The 16429-nt window shown below is 43.6% G+C and overlaps 3 protein-coding genes across 5 annotated transcripts; all 3 read right to left on the reverse strand.

Moving 5' to 3' along the window:
* Nucleotides 1-6708: 6708 nt before the first annotated feature.
* Nucleotides 6709-7597, reverse strand: LOC134221580 (uncharacterized protein K02A2.6-like). The gene is made up of 2 exons (XM_062700770.1): nucleotides 6903-7597; nucleotides 6709-6838 (listed from the first exon to the last, which is right to left on the reverse strand). The coding sequence occupies exons 1-2, from the start codon at nucleotides 7565-7567 to the stop codon at nucleotides 6709-6711; spliced, it is 795 nt and encodes a 264-aa protein (XP_062556754.1). The 5' UTR covers nucleotides 7568-7597.
* Nucleotides 7598-9915: 2318 nt separating this feature from the next.
* On the reverse strand, nucleotides 9916-11105 carry LOC134221581 (uncharacterized protein K02A2.6-like). The gene is made up of 2 exons (XM_062700771.1): nucleotides 10007-11105; nucleotides 9916-9926 (listed from the first exon to the last, which is right to left on the reverse strand). Exons 1-2 carry the CDS (start codon nucleotides 11103-11105, stop codon nucleotides 9916-9918), a joined length of 1110 nt encoding a protein of 369 aa, XP_062556755.1.
* A 2347-nt stretch (nucleotides 11106-13452) lies between these two features.
* LOC134223637 (uncharacterized) lies at nucleotides 13453-14525 on the reverse strand. 3 transcript variants are annotated; one of them, XR_009982649.1, is made up of 2 exons: nucleotides 14243-14525; nucleotides 13453-14124 (listed from the first exon to the last, which is right to left on the reverse strand). XR_009982649.1 is itself a non-coding variant. In XM_062702825.1 (2 exons), the coding sequence occupies exons 1-2, from the start codon at nucleotides 14342-14344 to the stop codon at nucleotides 13736-13738; spliced, it is 486 nt and encodes a 161-aa protein (XP_062558809.1). In that variant the 5' UTR covers nucleotides 14345-14525; the 3' UTR covers nucleotides 13453-13735. The 3 variants fall into 3 exon arrangements, 1 of the variants encoding a protein (XP_062558809.1); XR_009982648.1 differs by having other exon boundaries at nucleotides 13453-14169; XM_062702825.1 differs by having other exon boundaries at nucleotides 13453-14119.
* Nucleotides 14526-16429: the final 1904 nt, after the last annotated feature.

Raw genomic sequence — 16429 nt, forward strand, 5'->3', positions numbered from 1 at the left:
GCAGGGTTGCTGTCCGGCATTCTTGCAACATGTCCTGCCCATCGTACCCTTCCGGCTTTAGCTACCTTCTGGATACTGGGTTCGCCGTAGAGTTGGGCGAGCTCATGGTTCATTCTTCGCCGCCACACACCGTCTACTTGCACACCGCCAAAGATGGTCCTAAGCACCCGTCTCTCGAATACTCCGAGTGCTTGCAAGTCCTCCTCGAGCATTGTCCATGTTTCATGTCCGTACAGGACTACCGGTCTTATTAACGTCTTGTACATGACCAGAGGCGCATCCACGTTCCAAGTCGTGGGTAGGACAAATACGAAAAATTACTATTTGGGCAACAGTTATGGTGTTGAAAAATCGATGCAAATTTTACATGAAATCAACTCTGAATATCAAAAATCTTGACTACCGGGCAGAATCCTCACAAAAGTTGTGAAACTTTCGTTGGTCTTCAAGACAAACGCTGTATTTCCAAAAAAGAAGGATTGTTCATTTCACAGTTGCCAGTTGCTCTTTTTAGTCGATCACTCTCAATGTTCATTAAAGTGTCAAGTTGTAACGATTCGGGAGCTATACTCCATGATAACTGCTTTAAAAACAGCCCCAATTGCGGAGGACACTGGTTCTGATTATTTATTTAAATTTTGCTGTGTGAAAAAAATATAGTCCTCAGCGGAAAATGAGCGAGGATAAAGCGTTGTACATAGCTTTTCGGTGGGTCTGCCTATCCAATTCTGTTTTTCATGACTTATGATGATTCATGGAGGTTGTTCATTATCTATTAGGAATTTTTTTTGCAAACCCTCTGTACTCCACATACCACAGAATCAAGCTTTTTCGATAGAAACGACGCGTAGTACAAGTGCACGACGATCCGTTAAGCACTAATTAAAAAAAACAGTATCACCGTCTTCGACCAGAGGACGCACAGATTGAACACTTAACATCTAGCATGAGACAACGGACAGAACATTTACACAACACCCAGTGAATTAGTGGAAAACTTTTCAATTTACGAAAAGTTTTCTCCTTACCGGGGCTGGAATCGAACCCACACTCCAAAACACGTGCGTCTAGACGATTGACGTCGCTAACCGCACGGCCACGAAGCCCACTAATTTAACTTCATTGTATCGTGATTCAAGACAAAAACAACCCACACATTGCCCGCCCGGTGACTGCTGCAGTCTGACTGTGAATTAGCTAAAGAACTGCCCATGACATAAAGATGGCACATTTCTGGAGAATACTAAACTAATTTTTGCTTCAGAAGTGTTTCGAAAATTATTAATGAAAATATTTTCTCAGTCATGTACATGAAACCAGGAATTTTTGAATTTTGTTCATTCGAACTTCAGTTCCTTCCATCTTTTGCCTATCCGACATCTAGTCATTTCACCTTTTTGCCTTCCATCTTTTTGTCTCACTGCCCATTCTGGAATGCTTCTGATTTTTGAAAATCTTTACAACCTTCCAGCAGAGGTTACGGATCCCACAAATTTCTGCAAATCTTCAATGGTTGCAAGCCATTATGTATTACTAATTTCTTTGAGGTTTATTAACTTTCAAAATTGTTCATGGACCTTGGCGATATAATATCAAGCCCCTTGCGAACCATATTCCATGCGGGTTTAGGGATGATTGTGATTCCATAGATTTTTATAAACCGTGGACTTCTAAAAATCTATTTAAACTAGCTATGACTATAATAAAATGCTGAAAATGTTGTAAAGTTTGAAATAATCACGTTTTCAGATTCCTATACTTTTGTTTAACCTCCAAAAACTATAAGACACTTTTGGAATTGGAACGTAATTCCTGGGGTCGTTAAGAACAATCAGTGGACTATTTTTTAGGATCTTAGAAACCTCTATGATTACGGTTTATAGTCTGGATAGCTTTGGAACCGCATCTGTTAACTCATTGGTCTTTCAAGACGATGCCTTCATACAAAAACTACATACAGTAAACTGTCTAACGTTTGATGAAATTTTTAAGACTTGGAAAATCAAACCTACCAGACAGTATTGCAACTAAATAGTTACCTATGTGATATGTTCTTACTAACGAGCCTGGATTAAAAACAAAGAGACGCAATACTCCTACCTTTAACAACCTTGTGCTCGATTGGAACAACCGATTTGACAGCAAATGCGCTGTTCCAATTTTGACACTTCATCTCTTTGTTATGAGTGCAGCCTCTTTATGCTAAGTTTAGACAAGGCAAGTGAATTGAGCAAGTCGCTTGAATCGAACGCGAACTGAACGTGTAAACACCTTAATTCAATTCACTTGAACGAAAAGAAAGTTGAACCTGTTCAACTTTTGGCAAGTCAATTGAATTCAACTGAGTTGTTCAATTCACTTGCCCTGTCAAAACGTAGCATTAGTTCTTACCATAATCATGGGTAGGACAATGCTTCGAGTGTCCCACCCAAGTATTTTCATGCGTAGGACATGTCCTACGTGTCCCACCCACTCCCGGCGCCACTGTACATGACACATTTGGTGCGGTGGCGAATCTTTTTCGACCGCAGTTTCTTCTGGAGCCCGTAGTAGGCCCGACTTCCACAGATGATGCGCCTTCGTATTTCACGACTAACGTTGTTGTCAGCCGTTAGCAAGGATCGACCACCTCGAAGGTATCCCCGTCTATCGTAACACTGCTTCCCAGGCGAGCCCTGTCGCGCTCGGTTCCGCCCACTATCATGTATTTTGTCTTCGATGCATTCACCACCAGTCCAACTTTTGCTGCCTCACGTTTTAGGCGGGTGAACAATTCTGTCACCTTTGCAAATGTCCGGCCGCGAAGCAAATAAATTGACTGGATCTGTTGAAAATCGTACCCCGGCTGTTACACCCGGCTCTCCGCATAACACCTTCTAGCGCAATGTTGAACAACAGGCACGAAAGTCCATCACCTTGTCTTAGTCCCCGGCGCGATTCGAACGAACTGGAGTGTTCGCCCGAAATCTTCACACAGTTTTGCACACCATCCACCGTTGCTTTGATCAGTCTGGTAAGCTTCCCAGGGAAGCTGTTCTCGTCCATAATTTTCCATAGCTCTACGCGGTCTATACTGTCGTATGCCGCCTTGAAATCAACGAACAGATGGTGCGTTGGGACCTGGTATTCACGGCATTTTTGAAGGATTTGCCGTACAGTAAAGATCTGGTCCGTTGTCGAGCGGCCGTCAACGAAGCCGGCTTGATAACTTCCCACGAACTCGTTCACTAATGGTGACAGACGACGGAAGATGATCTGGGATATCACTTTGTAGGCGGCATTAAGGATGGTGATCGCTCGAAAGTTCTCACACTCCAGTTTGTCGCCTTTCTTGTAGATGGGGCATATAACCCTTCCTTCCACTCCTCCGGTAGCTGTTCGGTTTCCCAGATTCTGACTATCAGTTTGTGCAGGCAAGTGGCCAGCTTTTCCGGGCCCATCTTGATGAGCTCAGCTCCGATACCATCCTTACCAGCTGCTTTATTGGTCTTTAGCTGTTGAATGGCATCCTTAACTTCCCTCAAGGTGGGGGCTGGTTGGCTTCCATCGTCCGCTGAACTGACGTAGTCATCTCCTCCGCTGCCTTGACTTTCACTGCCTGTACTCTCAGCGCCATTCAGATGTTCCTCGTAGTGCTGCTTCCACCTTTCGATCACCACACGTTCGTCCGTCAAGATGCTCCCATCCTTATTATTGCGGGATGCGTTGAGCTTCTGATAGAACTTGCGTGTATCTTGAGAACGGCACAGCTGTTCCATCTCCTCGCACTCCGCTTCTTCCAGGCGGCGTTTCTTCTCCTGAAAAAGGCGGGTCTGCTGTCTCCGCTTCCGTCTATAACGTTCCACGTTCTGCCGGGTACCTTGCTGCAGCGCGACCGCCCGCGCTGCGTCCTTCTCCTCCAGAATCTGTTTGCACTCTTCGTCGAACCAATCGTTCCGTCGACTTCGACCCATATACCCGACGTTGTTCTCCGCTGCGTCGTTAATGGCTGCTTTAACTGTACTCCAGCAGTCCTCAAGAGGGTCCCTATCGAGCTCACCCTCTTCCGGCAACGCTGCCTCGAGATGCTGCGCGTATGCAGTGGCGACATCAGGTTGCTTCAGTCGCTCTAGGTCGTACCGCGGCGGTCGTCGGTACCGAACATTGTTGATGACGGATAGTTTTGGGCGCAGTTTAACCATCACCAGATAGTGGTCCGAGTCGATGTTAGCGCCACGATATGTCCTGACGTCGATAATGTCGGAGAAGTGCCGTCCATCAATCAGAACGTGGTCGATTTGTGATTCTGTCTGCAGTGGTGATCTCCAGGTGTACCGATACGGGAGGCTGTGTTGGAAGTAGGTGCTACGAATTGCCATATTCTTGGAGGCGGCGAAATCAATTAGTCGTAGGCCGTTTTCGTTCGTCAGCCGGTGAGCGCTGAACTTTCCAATAGTCGGTCTAAACTCCTCCTCTTGGCCAACCTGAGCGTTCAAATCTCCTATGATGATTTTGACGTCGTGGATTGGGCAACTGTCGTACTCACGTTCCAGCTGCGCGTAGAATGCGTCCTTATCATCATCAGTGCTTCCGGAGTGTGGGCTATGGACGTTGATTATGCTGAAGTTGAAGAACCGGCCTTTGATCCTCAACCTGCACATTCTTTCATTGATCGGCCACCACCCGATCACGCGCCTTTGCATATTGCCCATCACTATGAAAGCTGTTCCCAGCTCGTGTGTGTTGCCGCAGCTCTGGTAGATGGTATGATTACCTCTAAACGTTCGCACCATTGATCCCTTCCAACAAACCGCCTGCAGCGCTACGATGCCGAATCCACGGTCCTTGAGCACATCGGCGAGTATGCGTGTGCTCCCGATGAAGTTGAGAGATTTGCAGTTCCACGAACCGAGTTTCCAATCGCTAGTCCCTTTTCGTCGCAGTGGTCTTCGCCGTTGGTTCCGGTCCGTACTCTCTTGTTGATTGTTCGTTGCTTATGATTTTTTAAAGGCTGGCTTGCAGGCCTGACACCAAACCCCTAAATTTCCGGAGGACCATTCCTCCTTATTTCCGGTGGACCATGGTGCACAGTTTCACTTAGAGTCCCTCGCTGGCACTCGGACGATGATCAGCCGCCCCTAACATGGAGAACAGACGCTGTTGTGAGCCGATCCTGACATGGAGAACAGACGCTCAATAAGATTTGCACCTCCGAAGAGGAGCAAACCCCCCCTTCCCTGTCAGCATACTACCATAGTTCCCACCGGGGTTGGTTACCCGATCTTCTTTAAGGTTGCTCGTATCCCGGCCAGCACCGCGGGGAGGTAGGGATAGGAGTTGCTGGGTAAGAGGCTAAGGACCGCGAGATGGGGTCTATTTTATTCCTTCAGGTACGCGAAGTACCAATGGTACGCTTTACCCAGCATTTGCCGTGCCAAGTTGGTGTGTCTGGAATGTTTAAATTAATTTGGGCAGTTTCTCTTGGTCCATCCGGAGTATTCGGGGGAACATCAGAGGCTTCTAATGCATCCACATTTCCAAGTCCAGTTGATTGGTTGACTCGTACTTCGGGAGCTGTCAATAATTGTTCCGTTGGATATACACTGAGTCCAGAAAGCAGCGGTTCATTTTCTAGATTCTGTTGACTGATTTCGACTTCTTTTTCAAACACTCCGAATTCATTCAAAAGCGTTAATATTGGTAACTGTTCTTCCTCCGCCATAATTGTGTTGCTAACATGTCTGTGCCTTAGTTGGTTTGCATGCGATCTGATTAGTCCTCTTCTTCTCACGTCGTCAAGAAACACGTTGTACGTCACACTTCCTTTTTTTGACGTAGGACTTACGTCTTTCTTTACTATACTGGGTGTCATTGAGATTTTTGGAAATCGAGAGCGTTACGCTGGAAGGGAAGATTTCGAACGTTACTAGCGCCTTTATCTTTCGATGGATTTTGAAGATTTGTATATCAATCGACTCGGACACTCTCCAGCAATTTGTCAATTTTATTGGAACTTTAGTTTATTAACGATTAGCTATTGAAATTTTTAATTTTTATCACAGCCAATAACAATTACATATATAACCAATCCTGTGCATTCCTAACAAGGACATCAGAATGCAGTATGCCACGGGCCTTCAGGTCCACCGCAATATTTTCTTTGTGTATAAAAGAAGCTGTGCCTGCCGTGTGTGTGTCATATCAGTTTGTGACAGCAGCGCGTACTGACGTGTTTTTTGCTCATTTTTTGCGCAATTTTTTTTTCGTTTGTTTGCTGTGTTTGCGTACAGTCGCCAGCGGGAGAGCTGCCCTGCCGGTCGGTGGGTCTGCCAGTATTATTTTTCCTCATTCGTTCGCTGTGTTTACGTACACAGCATGCAGTCGCCAGCAGGAGAATATGCATGAAAGAAGTGGCCATATTTTTCTTGTCATTCTATGCTTGATGATGGTCGGATGCAGTGGTGTCGGTTACGATTGATGCGATCGCCCATCGCATCGCTCAGAGTTCACGGCTGTTCTGATATCTGGTTATGTTTTTATTTATTAGTTTTATTTCCTGAGGGTTTGAATACACAAATTAATAATTCTACAAAGCTTGTTGTTTCCAAAATCAATACCTATTATCAAACCCCAGAAATTCAAAAGTTGAATGTAAATACATTACGTTTATATAAGTCCTACGTATACTCGTGATTATGTTCAAAACATTACCCATTGCTCGTTTTTCGATTATCTTTCCAGCAGCCCAGTATCGTTTATTGCGTATATAAATTTCTGCGTATACTTCATCACCGGCAGCAAACATCCTTTCTTTGGCTCCATGAGATCTATTAAATTGGTAATTTTGCTGGTGATTAACCTGTAACGAATTGGGTTGTTGTTTTTTTAGATGGTCCAAATTCATTTTGATTTTTCTTCCAAGCATCGCTTCGGCAGGTGATTTTGAATCTTCAATATATTTGTTTGGAGTGTATCTGTACGTGAACAGAAACGTTTGAAGTGCCTCTTCAATTGCATCACATTCCATTTTTGTTAACGCCCTTTTCAATGTATCGACGAACCGCTCGGCTTGTCCGTTCGACTGAGGATGAAATGGTGGAATTTTAATATGTTCTATTCCATTCATTTCACAAAACTTTGCGAAGGAATTTGAATCAAACTGTGTCCCGTTGTCAGTCACGATTACATCTGGTAATCCAAACCTTGCTATGGTTTCGAAAAGCTTGTTTATAGTGACGGATGATGTCATGGAGTTCGTGCAATATATTTCTGGCCACTTGGTGAGAGCGTCGACGATAACCAGAAAAAAATTGCCCTTGTATGGTCCGGCATAGTCCACATGGATACGAGACCATGGCTGTGTAGGAATTGGCCAAGATGAAAGTGTTGTCTTTGTGGGAGACTTGGCTACTGCTGCACAACGGGAGCATCGTCGAACGTAATCTTCAATGTCTGCATCGATGTTTGGCCAAAATACGTAGCTGCGTGCTATAGCTTTCATTCGCTCCATCCCAGGATGTCCAGCATGTAGCTGCTTTAGAACTGGTGTACGAAGAACATCTGGAATGACCACTCTATCCGATAACATGACGCAATCCCCTGAACTGTATAACGATTCTTTTCGTGTACGATACGGTTCCACATCAGATGCCATATTGGTTGTTGACCATCCAGTTCTGATTTGTTGAAGTACATTCAGAAGTGTTTTATCTTCCTTAGTAGCAGCAACAACCATTTCGTGTATGATTGTGTTACCCGCTAGCTACACTGAAGCTAGGATGGGGAGACAAAAACAGGGTCGTTTACCTTCTCTTGCCACTACACACCCACAACCGAACTTACCTGCAGCAGGAGTTATACACGCACGTGTGTATCACGACACGTGCCCACCGGCGTGCTATGGTGGGACCGTGGGACGATCGGCAAACTGGGTCGTATTCAATATGCTCAAAAGCTGATCAAGCAGTGTATTCACCCTGGATCCCAACAAGCGAGGACTGGCGGCTCCTTTGTGAGCCCGAAAACGAGGTGAAATTACAAAATATAGTGAAAAAGACTAATCATTCAAGGCCTAGCTCTCAATTAATGTACTCGACACCGTACTTCATCTTAGCATGCTAATTTATTTAAAGTTTTCATAGTGACGTCATTTAGGGGTAGGGTACTTGCGGTTTTTCTTGACATTCTCTCTCAGTCCGGATGATTTTCTCTCAGTGCCACGATGCATCGACGGAGGTCCTACCGTGCGGTTCGTCGCGGGCCGTCTGATGGTAGTTGAGAACCACCGTTCGCCACCGGTTCTTGATGAGCGTGCGATGATCGACGTTGCGTGGACTTGACCCACGATGACTGCTGAAAGCTAACCGCCGGTACATGCGATGTTAGCGATAGATGGTGGTGTGGTGGCGATGGCTGTTCTAGGGCTCGACCGGTGACGTGCTTGCTCGCGATAGGGTCTTCGGCGACGATGGTGGTGGCAGAAAGGTGGGCGATGGCGTGGTTTGCAAACGCGTCTTCGGCGACGATGGCGATGGCAGAAAGGTGGGCGATGGCGTGATTTGCAAACGCGTCTTCGGCGACGATGGAGATGGCCGATAGGTGTGCGATGGCGTGGCGATGGCGTGGTTTGCAAACGCGTCTTCGGCGACGATGGCGATGGCGTGGCGATGGCGTGCTTAACTTCGCGTCTCCGGCAACGATGGCGATGGCCGAAAGACGTCAGAGGGCTTGACGATTTCGTCGGGAATGCGGGGCGATCTCTGACTCCAAATAATATCCACCGATTACGCTGGCGTTCACCAAAAGCACTGCTCGACAAACGAGTTGATGCCGGACTGTAACTAGTTCGGGAACCACTGGGAATCGGCCTTACGCACCACCGTACTACCTTGCCCTGGCTCTGCTATTCGAGAAAAGCAAAAAAACACAGAAAAAAGGCCCACTTGCTGGACCTACCCCTAGCATTAGTTCCCTGGTGACGTCACTGGTATTATCTTAACTCCACAACCGCAAGTACAAATAATAATTTACCTTTTTTCTTCTTGTTCTTCTTAATGAACTACAATTGTTTCTTTGTTTCTCGAGATGCTTGTTACACTTACACAATGGATCTACATACAATAAGTACAATAAATTATACAAAGAACACTACTGTTTCACTATTAACCGCACTGCGGATTCTTACTTTTATGGCAACTTCTTCTACTTGGTGCACCTCTCGATCTAGATAAATCAACTAGTCACTTTCACTATTTTAATATACAAATTTTTGGTTACAGTTAACTTTAACTTTATTCCGTCGCGCACTTCTATTCTTGGTGAAATCAAGAAACGAATAAACCGCTTGATCGTGTAGCTAAGCCATTTTATCTGGAATCCGACCAACCCGACAATAACCGAACCCTAATGGTTCCTATTCAGTTTGGCAACCCTTCCAACTGGCGGTCCCTGTGGGCAAGCATTTAACGTCTGGCAAGTTTTACTGTTTTTTCCTTGCACTCAAACCGCTGTAAACACATTCGTGTCGGTGGTGTGAGTGACAAATTGGTATTCACTTTTCTCATCGGCAAGGTGACACCCATTACCGATTGAAAGGTGAGATGTACAGTGGGCTTGGTGGAGGGAAAATATTACTTGTGGTGGAGCCAGCAAATACAAAAAATGAAACCACAGGTTACAATTGGAAGCGAAGAAAGTGATTCGGTTTGGATTATTCTAATGCTGGTCTCCATTCGAGTACTTGCGATAACATATTCCTCTTCAGGTTTAGCATGCTGATTTATGAGTCTTGATAGGAAGTCGGCGTATCCAAAGCTTTCCGTTGATTTGAATTCGATTTTGAAATTATACAACAACATAGTTAGCGCCCACCGTTGTAGCCGATTAGCGGTGTGAACCGGAATTCCTTTCCTCGATCCGAAAATGGAAACCAAAGGCTTATGATCTGTCTGCAATGTAAATGGACGTCCAAACAACATTCGATGAAATTTGGTAACGGCAAAAATTAGCGCCAATGCTTCTTTCTCGCCTTGACTGTATCCTTTCTCTGCTTGAGTCATGGTTCTGGAAACGTGACAAACCGCCTTAATTGTGCCGTCTGGAAAACGATGTAGCAGAACCGCTCCAACTCCACTCATGGAAGCATCAGCGGCAACAATAATCTCGAGCCTTGGGTCATAGTGTGTGAGTAACAGATTTGACTGCAAAATCCGTTTGAATTGGTTGAAAGATTGTTGACAAGCCGGAGACCAGTACCACCTGACGTCTTTCTTCAGTAATGCATCCATCGGTTCACGTAATTTATGCATACCACGCACAAATTTGCTATAATAATTCACCGCACCCAAAAATGATCGTAAGGTAGTGACATCATGCGGTGCCGGCATCTCACTAATAGCTCGAACCTTCTCTGGATCTGGACGTATACCTTGAGAATCAACGATTAACCCCAGATACTTAATTTCACTCATGAAGAAATTGCTTTTCTCAATCTTGAGAGTAAAACCATATTCGCGAATACGTGCAAACAGACGCTCTAAATGAATCATGTGTTCTTCCACTGAATCACTTGCCACGATGATGTCATCTAAATAGCCACTTACTCCGTCCAAACCAGCGATCATGTTGTCTACAATTTCTTGAAAAGCACCTGGAGCTGTCTTGACACCAGGAGAAAGTCGTGTAAATTCAAAAAGTCCCTTGTGAGTATTGATTGTGAGCAGCTTTCGTGAATCTTGATCAATCTCGACCTGTAAATAGGCGTCTGATAGGTCTATTTGACTGAACACCTTCTTGTTGGCCAGCTTGGCAAAGATGTCTTGAGGTAGAGGTAACGGATGCTGATGTGGCTCCAATGCAGAATTTAATCCTGTTGAGTAGTCGGCACATATTCTGACACGTCCATTTGGTTTTGTCACAGCTACTATCGGAGCAGCCCACTCTGAATACGATACAGGTATGATAATTCCGATTTTTTGAAGACGATCCAATTCTACTTCAATCTTGCTTGCAGATGCATAAGGAACTGGTCGTTTCAGGCGGAATATGGGTTTTGATACCAGTTTTGACTGTGAACGACACCTTTTTCTTTTTGCAAAGTCCAAGTTCATCACTAAAAATTGCGTCATATTTATGTTGAAGTTCCTGAATAAGACCCTCCGTCCAAGGAAATTTTTGTAGTTGTACAGTGTTACACACAGCATTTATTGGATCGTCCCATAGCTTGAACATTTCAATCCATTCAATCCCAAAAAGAGACAATTCTGGTACTGTTGTCACAAAACATCTTCCTTTTTTATTGTTCCATTTAAAAAAACGCTGCACTCTAATTCACGAATAAGTCCAACCTCTTCGCCACTAGCATTAACTGCATCAATGGATGGTTCTTTTGCTACAGGTGAACCTAGTTGAACGTAAATATCTTCAGGAATGATGGTGATGGTCTGAAGCACAGTCGAGCTGAAGTTTAATTGGTACTCCGTTGATCTCCACTGTGACATACTTCCGTCTATCTGATAGTTCTACTTGATTGACAGTGAACACCCCCTGAGCTTGAAACTTTTGCTTGAATCGTTTATCTTTCTGCTTTTTGATCGGCTTCTCAAAACAGGCGCAATAACCTTCTTTATGACCAATCTTCTTACACGTGTGGCATTCATGATTGACAAAGAAACAGTGCTTCGAGTAGTGCATTTCTCCACATCTCCAACATGGTGATCTCGGAACGTCATTAGGTTCATCGCTGGAAGTGAATCTTGATGGATTTGTACGAGTTATGGCACATACTGCTTGCTCCGTGCTGCTATGCTTCTCTACCATTGCTGTGTCGCGTTTTAGATTGATCAGTCGCTGGCATTCATCTGCTAACCTTTGTACCGTCATATCATCATCAGGCTTATTGCTTTCAATTCTGGACAGGAGAGTGGTGCGAATGTCTGCATCCTGGTGTGATTTGAGGCCGCACACGTACATAAGGCATTTGATTAACGATTCCTGCGTAAGTGTAAAAATTATCACTGGAGTTCTTTGACAGCTGTAGACACTGATATCTTGCGTTGAACACTGAAATCTGTCGTCCGAAAATGGTCTTCAGAATTGATACGGTTTGATCGAAATTTTGATCTTTGGGCTTCTTCGGAAGGATATAGCTAATGTACTTTTGATGTGCCACCGTACCAATGTTCCGAAGCAAAAGTCTAACTTTTGCGGCTTCATCCAGGTTTTTTGCATCTTCATGGAACAAGTCTTCATACCTTGAGAACCACGCTGCAAATGTTACGCCGTTCTCAGGATCGTACATGAACTCTGTGATTCCACTGGACAGAGACTCGACAATAAACTCCTGATTGTTGTTCCTCTGGGTCGAAAACGTGGATTGTTGGCTTGATGAACTTCCATTGTCTTGACCAGCGGTTGATTGATTTTCCAGTTTATCGAGAATCCGTTGTTGATTTTGAAGAATATCCAGAAGCGATTTTTGAAACTCTGGATTCATCTTGAAATTAAAAATCTTTGAATTTCCGTAATCCTCGTCGCCAAAACTGTTATATATGGGACAGTCAGAGATATGGACAAATAACGTCTTGATTGGACTGAGGTGAAAACAAGAATGCTTTTTATTTTTAGTGTCAAAGTAACATAGATTGCTATGATGTTCTAGGCCTTAAGTTTGGCCTGCTAACATTCAGTATACAGAAAGTAGTGAAAATAGATACTGTAGATTTACTAATTGTGCATTATATACGGTGATTGTATCCGTTATTTCTTCTCAGTAATCTTTGTTATTTTAGACCTTAGCCACCTATGTACATGAGACCTTAGCCACCTATGTACATGAGAATAGACCATATGATGCTTTCATCCACTATCCTTTTCTCTACATGACTAATAGTTTGACCACCTAAGGTCGTGAGGAGGACCATCTTCTTCTTCTTCTTCTTCTTATTGGCATTACATCCCCACACTGGGACAGAGCCGCCTCGCAGCTTAGTGTTCTCCCGCTCGGAAAGATCTCCTAGATGTCTCCCGTGATATCTCTGAGACAAAAAAAGTAGTCTCCTAGATATTTTTCTTCGATGTCTAGAACCTGTCAGACCTCAAATCCGCCTCAAATGCAACAACCGTTTCTACCTCAAATTTACGGCGAATGAACCGTTTGAACCGATAGGGACTTGACAGATAGAATCTCTTCGATACTTCTTAGACATCTCTTAGACATGGGTACCACCATTCTAGTAGATTTTTGCTAGATATAATGGAGACATGGGTACCTGAATAGATACTTCTTCTTCCTATCATTCTTTTTTTCTTGGAATTTTCGGTTTGTTGACATATCTAAAATGTAAAAGCTGGAAAGTTCAGAATACTTTTTTTTATTTTACATTTTTATGTTTATTAATAATAAAATAATGGTATGGACTAGTCCATAGCCAAAAAGATGTGCTGCGACGTTCTTCTGATGCTGCACGACGTGTGTATCGTCTTTAGTTCGGTGACACCGGGTCTGATCTCTTCTAACCGGAACGTTGGGCCACAGAGAAACAGACGTCTCACTCTACACATGTTCCATCGTTCATCTTTTTAACGGTGGATTCAATTTTTTGTAGGTGGTCGATCGGCCACCGATGGCGCTTCCATCGGTTTTACTTGTGTTTGACGTTTGCTCACTACCGCCACCTGGTTGCCGCTTGTCCACCTACAGTGCATTTAGAATTGGGCGGTACTGTTTTCGTGACGATGATTTTGATTGCATTTTGTTCTAAGTGAGACGTCTGTTTCTCTGTGGTTGGGCATTATACCGGCCGCTGGTAACACCGGGTGGATATATAGGCCCAGCAGGAGTTTTCCCGACTCTCCTTGCAATGCGGCATGCAGGTGCGTCTGGCGGATCATCGTAGTCATGCAGTCTAATAACCAAGAAAGTTTCACGCATTGATCCGCCCGACGATTCTTGAATTGAATGCAGCGCCAATAACCCTGGCCATTCCTTTTGCAGACAGTCTACCGATTTAAGTAATTCCCATGGTCCGCATTTTATCCGTTCCATTTCGGCGTTCTTGTCAGTCTGCAGGTGAGTGACGGGGTTTTGCGTGGATGTGGACAGCGGATTAATTCGCATTGGGACACAGACTTCTGCCTCTATCTATGCTATGTAGGGCAATAAGACGGAAAAATTGGGCACAATACGGAAAACTTAAACAAATCGAATAAAAATACAGAGAAATGAAATATTGACATTCGCCAGAGAAACTACAAAATAAATTACCTTTTTGTTTGTCCGTAGGCCGGAACATTCGGCTGCCGGTCCTTTGCTCCTGTACCGCTTCCGTTTCGTGACGGTGCTCACCGGATATTTCAATTCATCCATCGACTACAAACTAGGTCGAAATTCCGACAGCGCCGTATCACTCGCGATCATTGCGGTACTGGTGTGTTTTGTAAATCGAACACTCCCGACATGGACATGGTCAGACAATTCCTTGTTTTCTTGTTCTAGCCGAAACTTTATTAAAAATTTATGTACCCGAGCCGACCGAACCACGTGTGTGCACGAGTGAAAGCAGACTACAAAAGAAAAAGATGGCGTCGAAAGCCGTTGCGAAATGCACAAGCGAAATTCTCCCGTTTGGGCGAAATCAATTTAATGTCAACGTGTTACTGAGCGAAATATTTTCAAATTCACAGTTGAAATGCATAGTTGAGATTCGAACTAGTTGAAACCCGTGACACATTCAAAGGGTTGGCGTCCTGATGAGGTAGATTCCTGTTCGCTGTTAGATATCCTTCCATGCGTGTCTTTTTCAAATTTAATTGTCGAAGCCAGAGTCTATTATATAGAGTTGCGCAAAGAGGATCTTCTTACACTTGTTCTGAACGATCTTCTTGTTATTCTGTTTGCAACTTTCATTTTTGTTCAACCCTTAAAGTGACTTCACGGGAGTGTTCACTGCTAAAGCTTTTTAATTCGATAACCAAGTCACCCACAGAGTGCAAACACGTGAGTTTCTTGTTGCTACTTTATTGGAGGGTGTATTAAAGTTTTTTGAAGCTGTTTCTAGAACAAATATAATACATTTCAATTCATGCGTTTTAATTCGCCATAATAATCATTAGGCGATAACAATACTTCCGCCTTACCAACAAGCATTTGTTTACTTTGCTCGATAGGTAGACGGTTTGACAATTCAATAGGTAGATTTGGCTTCACTCTTTGCGTGACTTTATATATAATAGACTCTGGTCGAAGCCAGAGGCATTGCAATTCCTAAATGTGAAATTAAATTCAACTCCATTATTATTGACGACGATCTTCAGCTACTGATCTGTCTTAAAAATGTGAGGCGAAGGCAATAGACGAATCCAAGTAAAAATAAGAAGAAGACACACGACGGTGTTATCTTTGACAGATCCTACAGCACAGCATAGGAAGATCATTTTAAAATGCTTATAATAAATTCTAGCCAAAATGTAATTGTAAATACATTTTTGGAAAATATTCAAAAAACCCAGATTAATCCACCTAGCGGTGATGGTGCCTTTCTCGACCTTCGTAAAATGTGTTTGCTTGAAAGTAGATGAGCTAGTAGCTAATGGTAAAAAAAACTTCTAAGCTGGAAAAACTTGAAAATCGGATTATTTCAAGCAAAGATATTGTAGATCCAGTTGAGAACGCGAGATCACGGTTCGGTTTTCAACTTGATCTACAATATGCTAATAAGAATTTCGACAATTTTTTTCCTTTTCCAATCTTTTTGATGTACATACCTCTGTTTTATTTCACCCAGTTATATATTTTAAGTATATCACATTTGGATGTTTGTTAAACTGAAGCTCTGACTACACAAAAAGAAAACGGAAATGTCATTCCCATCGAGCGAGCGGAGGGCAATATTTGTTATGATATAAATCTCATGACCGTCCTTCTGCCAAACTCCCGTATGAAGAGGGAGGGAAGTGTATCAGTGTGGAAGCATCCGATGGTTCGTTTTCGGAGAGAAATAATAGCCTTTCGGTACAACTTTGTAGCACAAGAAAGGCAAAAAGTATTTTGGCCATATTTTCTAAGGTCCAAGCTGGCCAATTTTCAATAGAAAATAATAGAATAGGATTCCGCGTCCAATGCAATTTGTTGTGAGTAAATCGATTGAGGGTAAGTGCATTAAAAATGAGCTAGACTTTTTACGCGCTTTTTATAACATAAAGCATTTTGGCCATAATTTTTGTGCCCATAGTCCGATCTTTCAAATTTTCAATAGAAAACAAAACGACAGGATTCCGCGTCGAATGGAATTTGTTGCAAGTAAATCGGTTGAGGATAAAGTACCAAAAAAGTGGGCTAAACTATTCGCACTTTTGGTGCGCTCACACACATACATACACAGACCCAGTGACATCATCGCAGTTCATCGAGCTGAGTCGATTGGTATATAACACTATGGGTCTCCAGGTCTTC

The sequence above is a fragment of the Armigeres subalbatus genome, chromosome 3, assembly GCF_024139115.2.
Source record: "Armigeres subalbatus isolate Guangzhou_Male chromosome 3, GZ_Asu_2, whole genome shotgun sequence".
NCBI lineage: Eukaryota > Metazoa > Arthropoda > Insecta > Diptera > Culicidae > Armigeres > Armigeres subalbatus.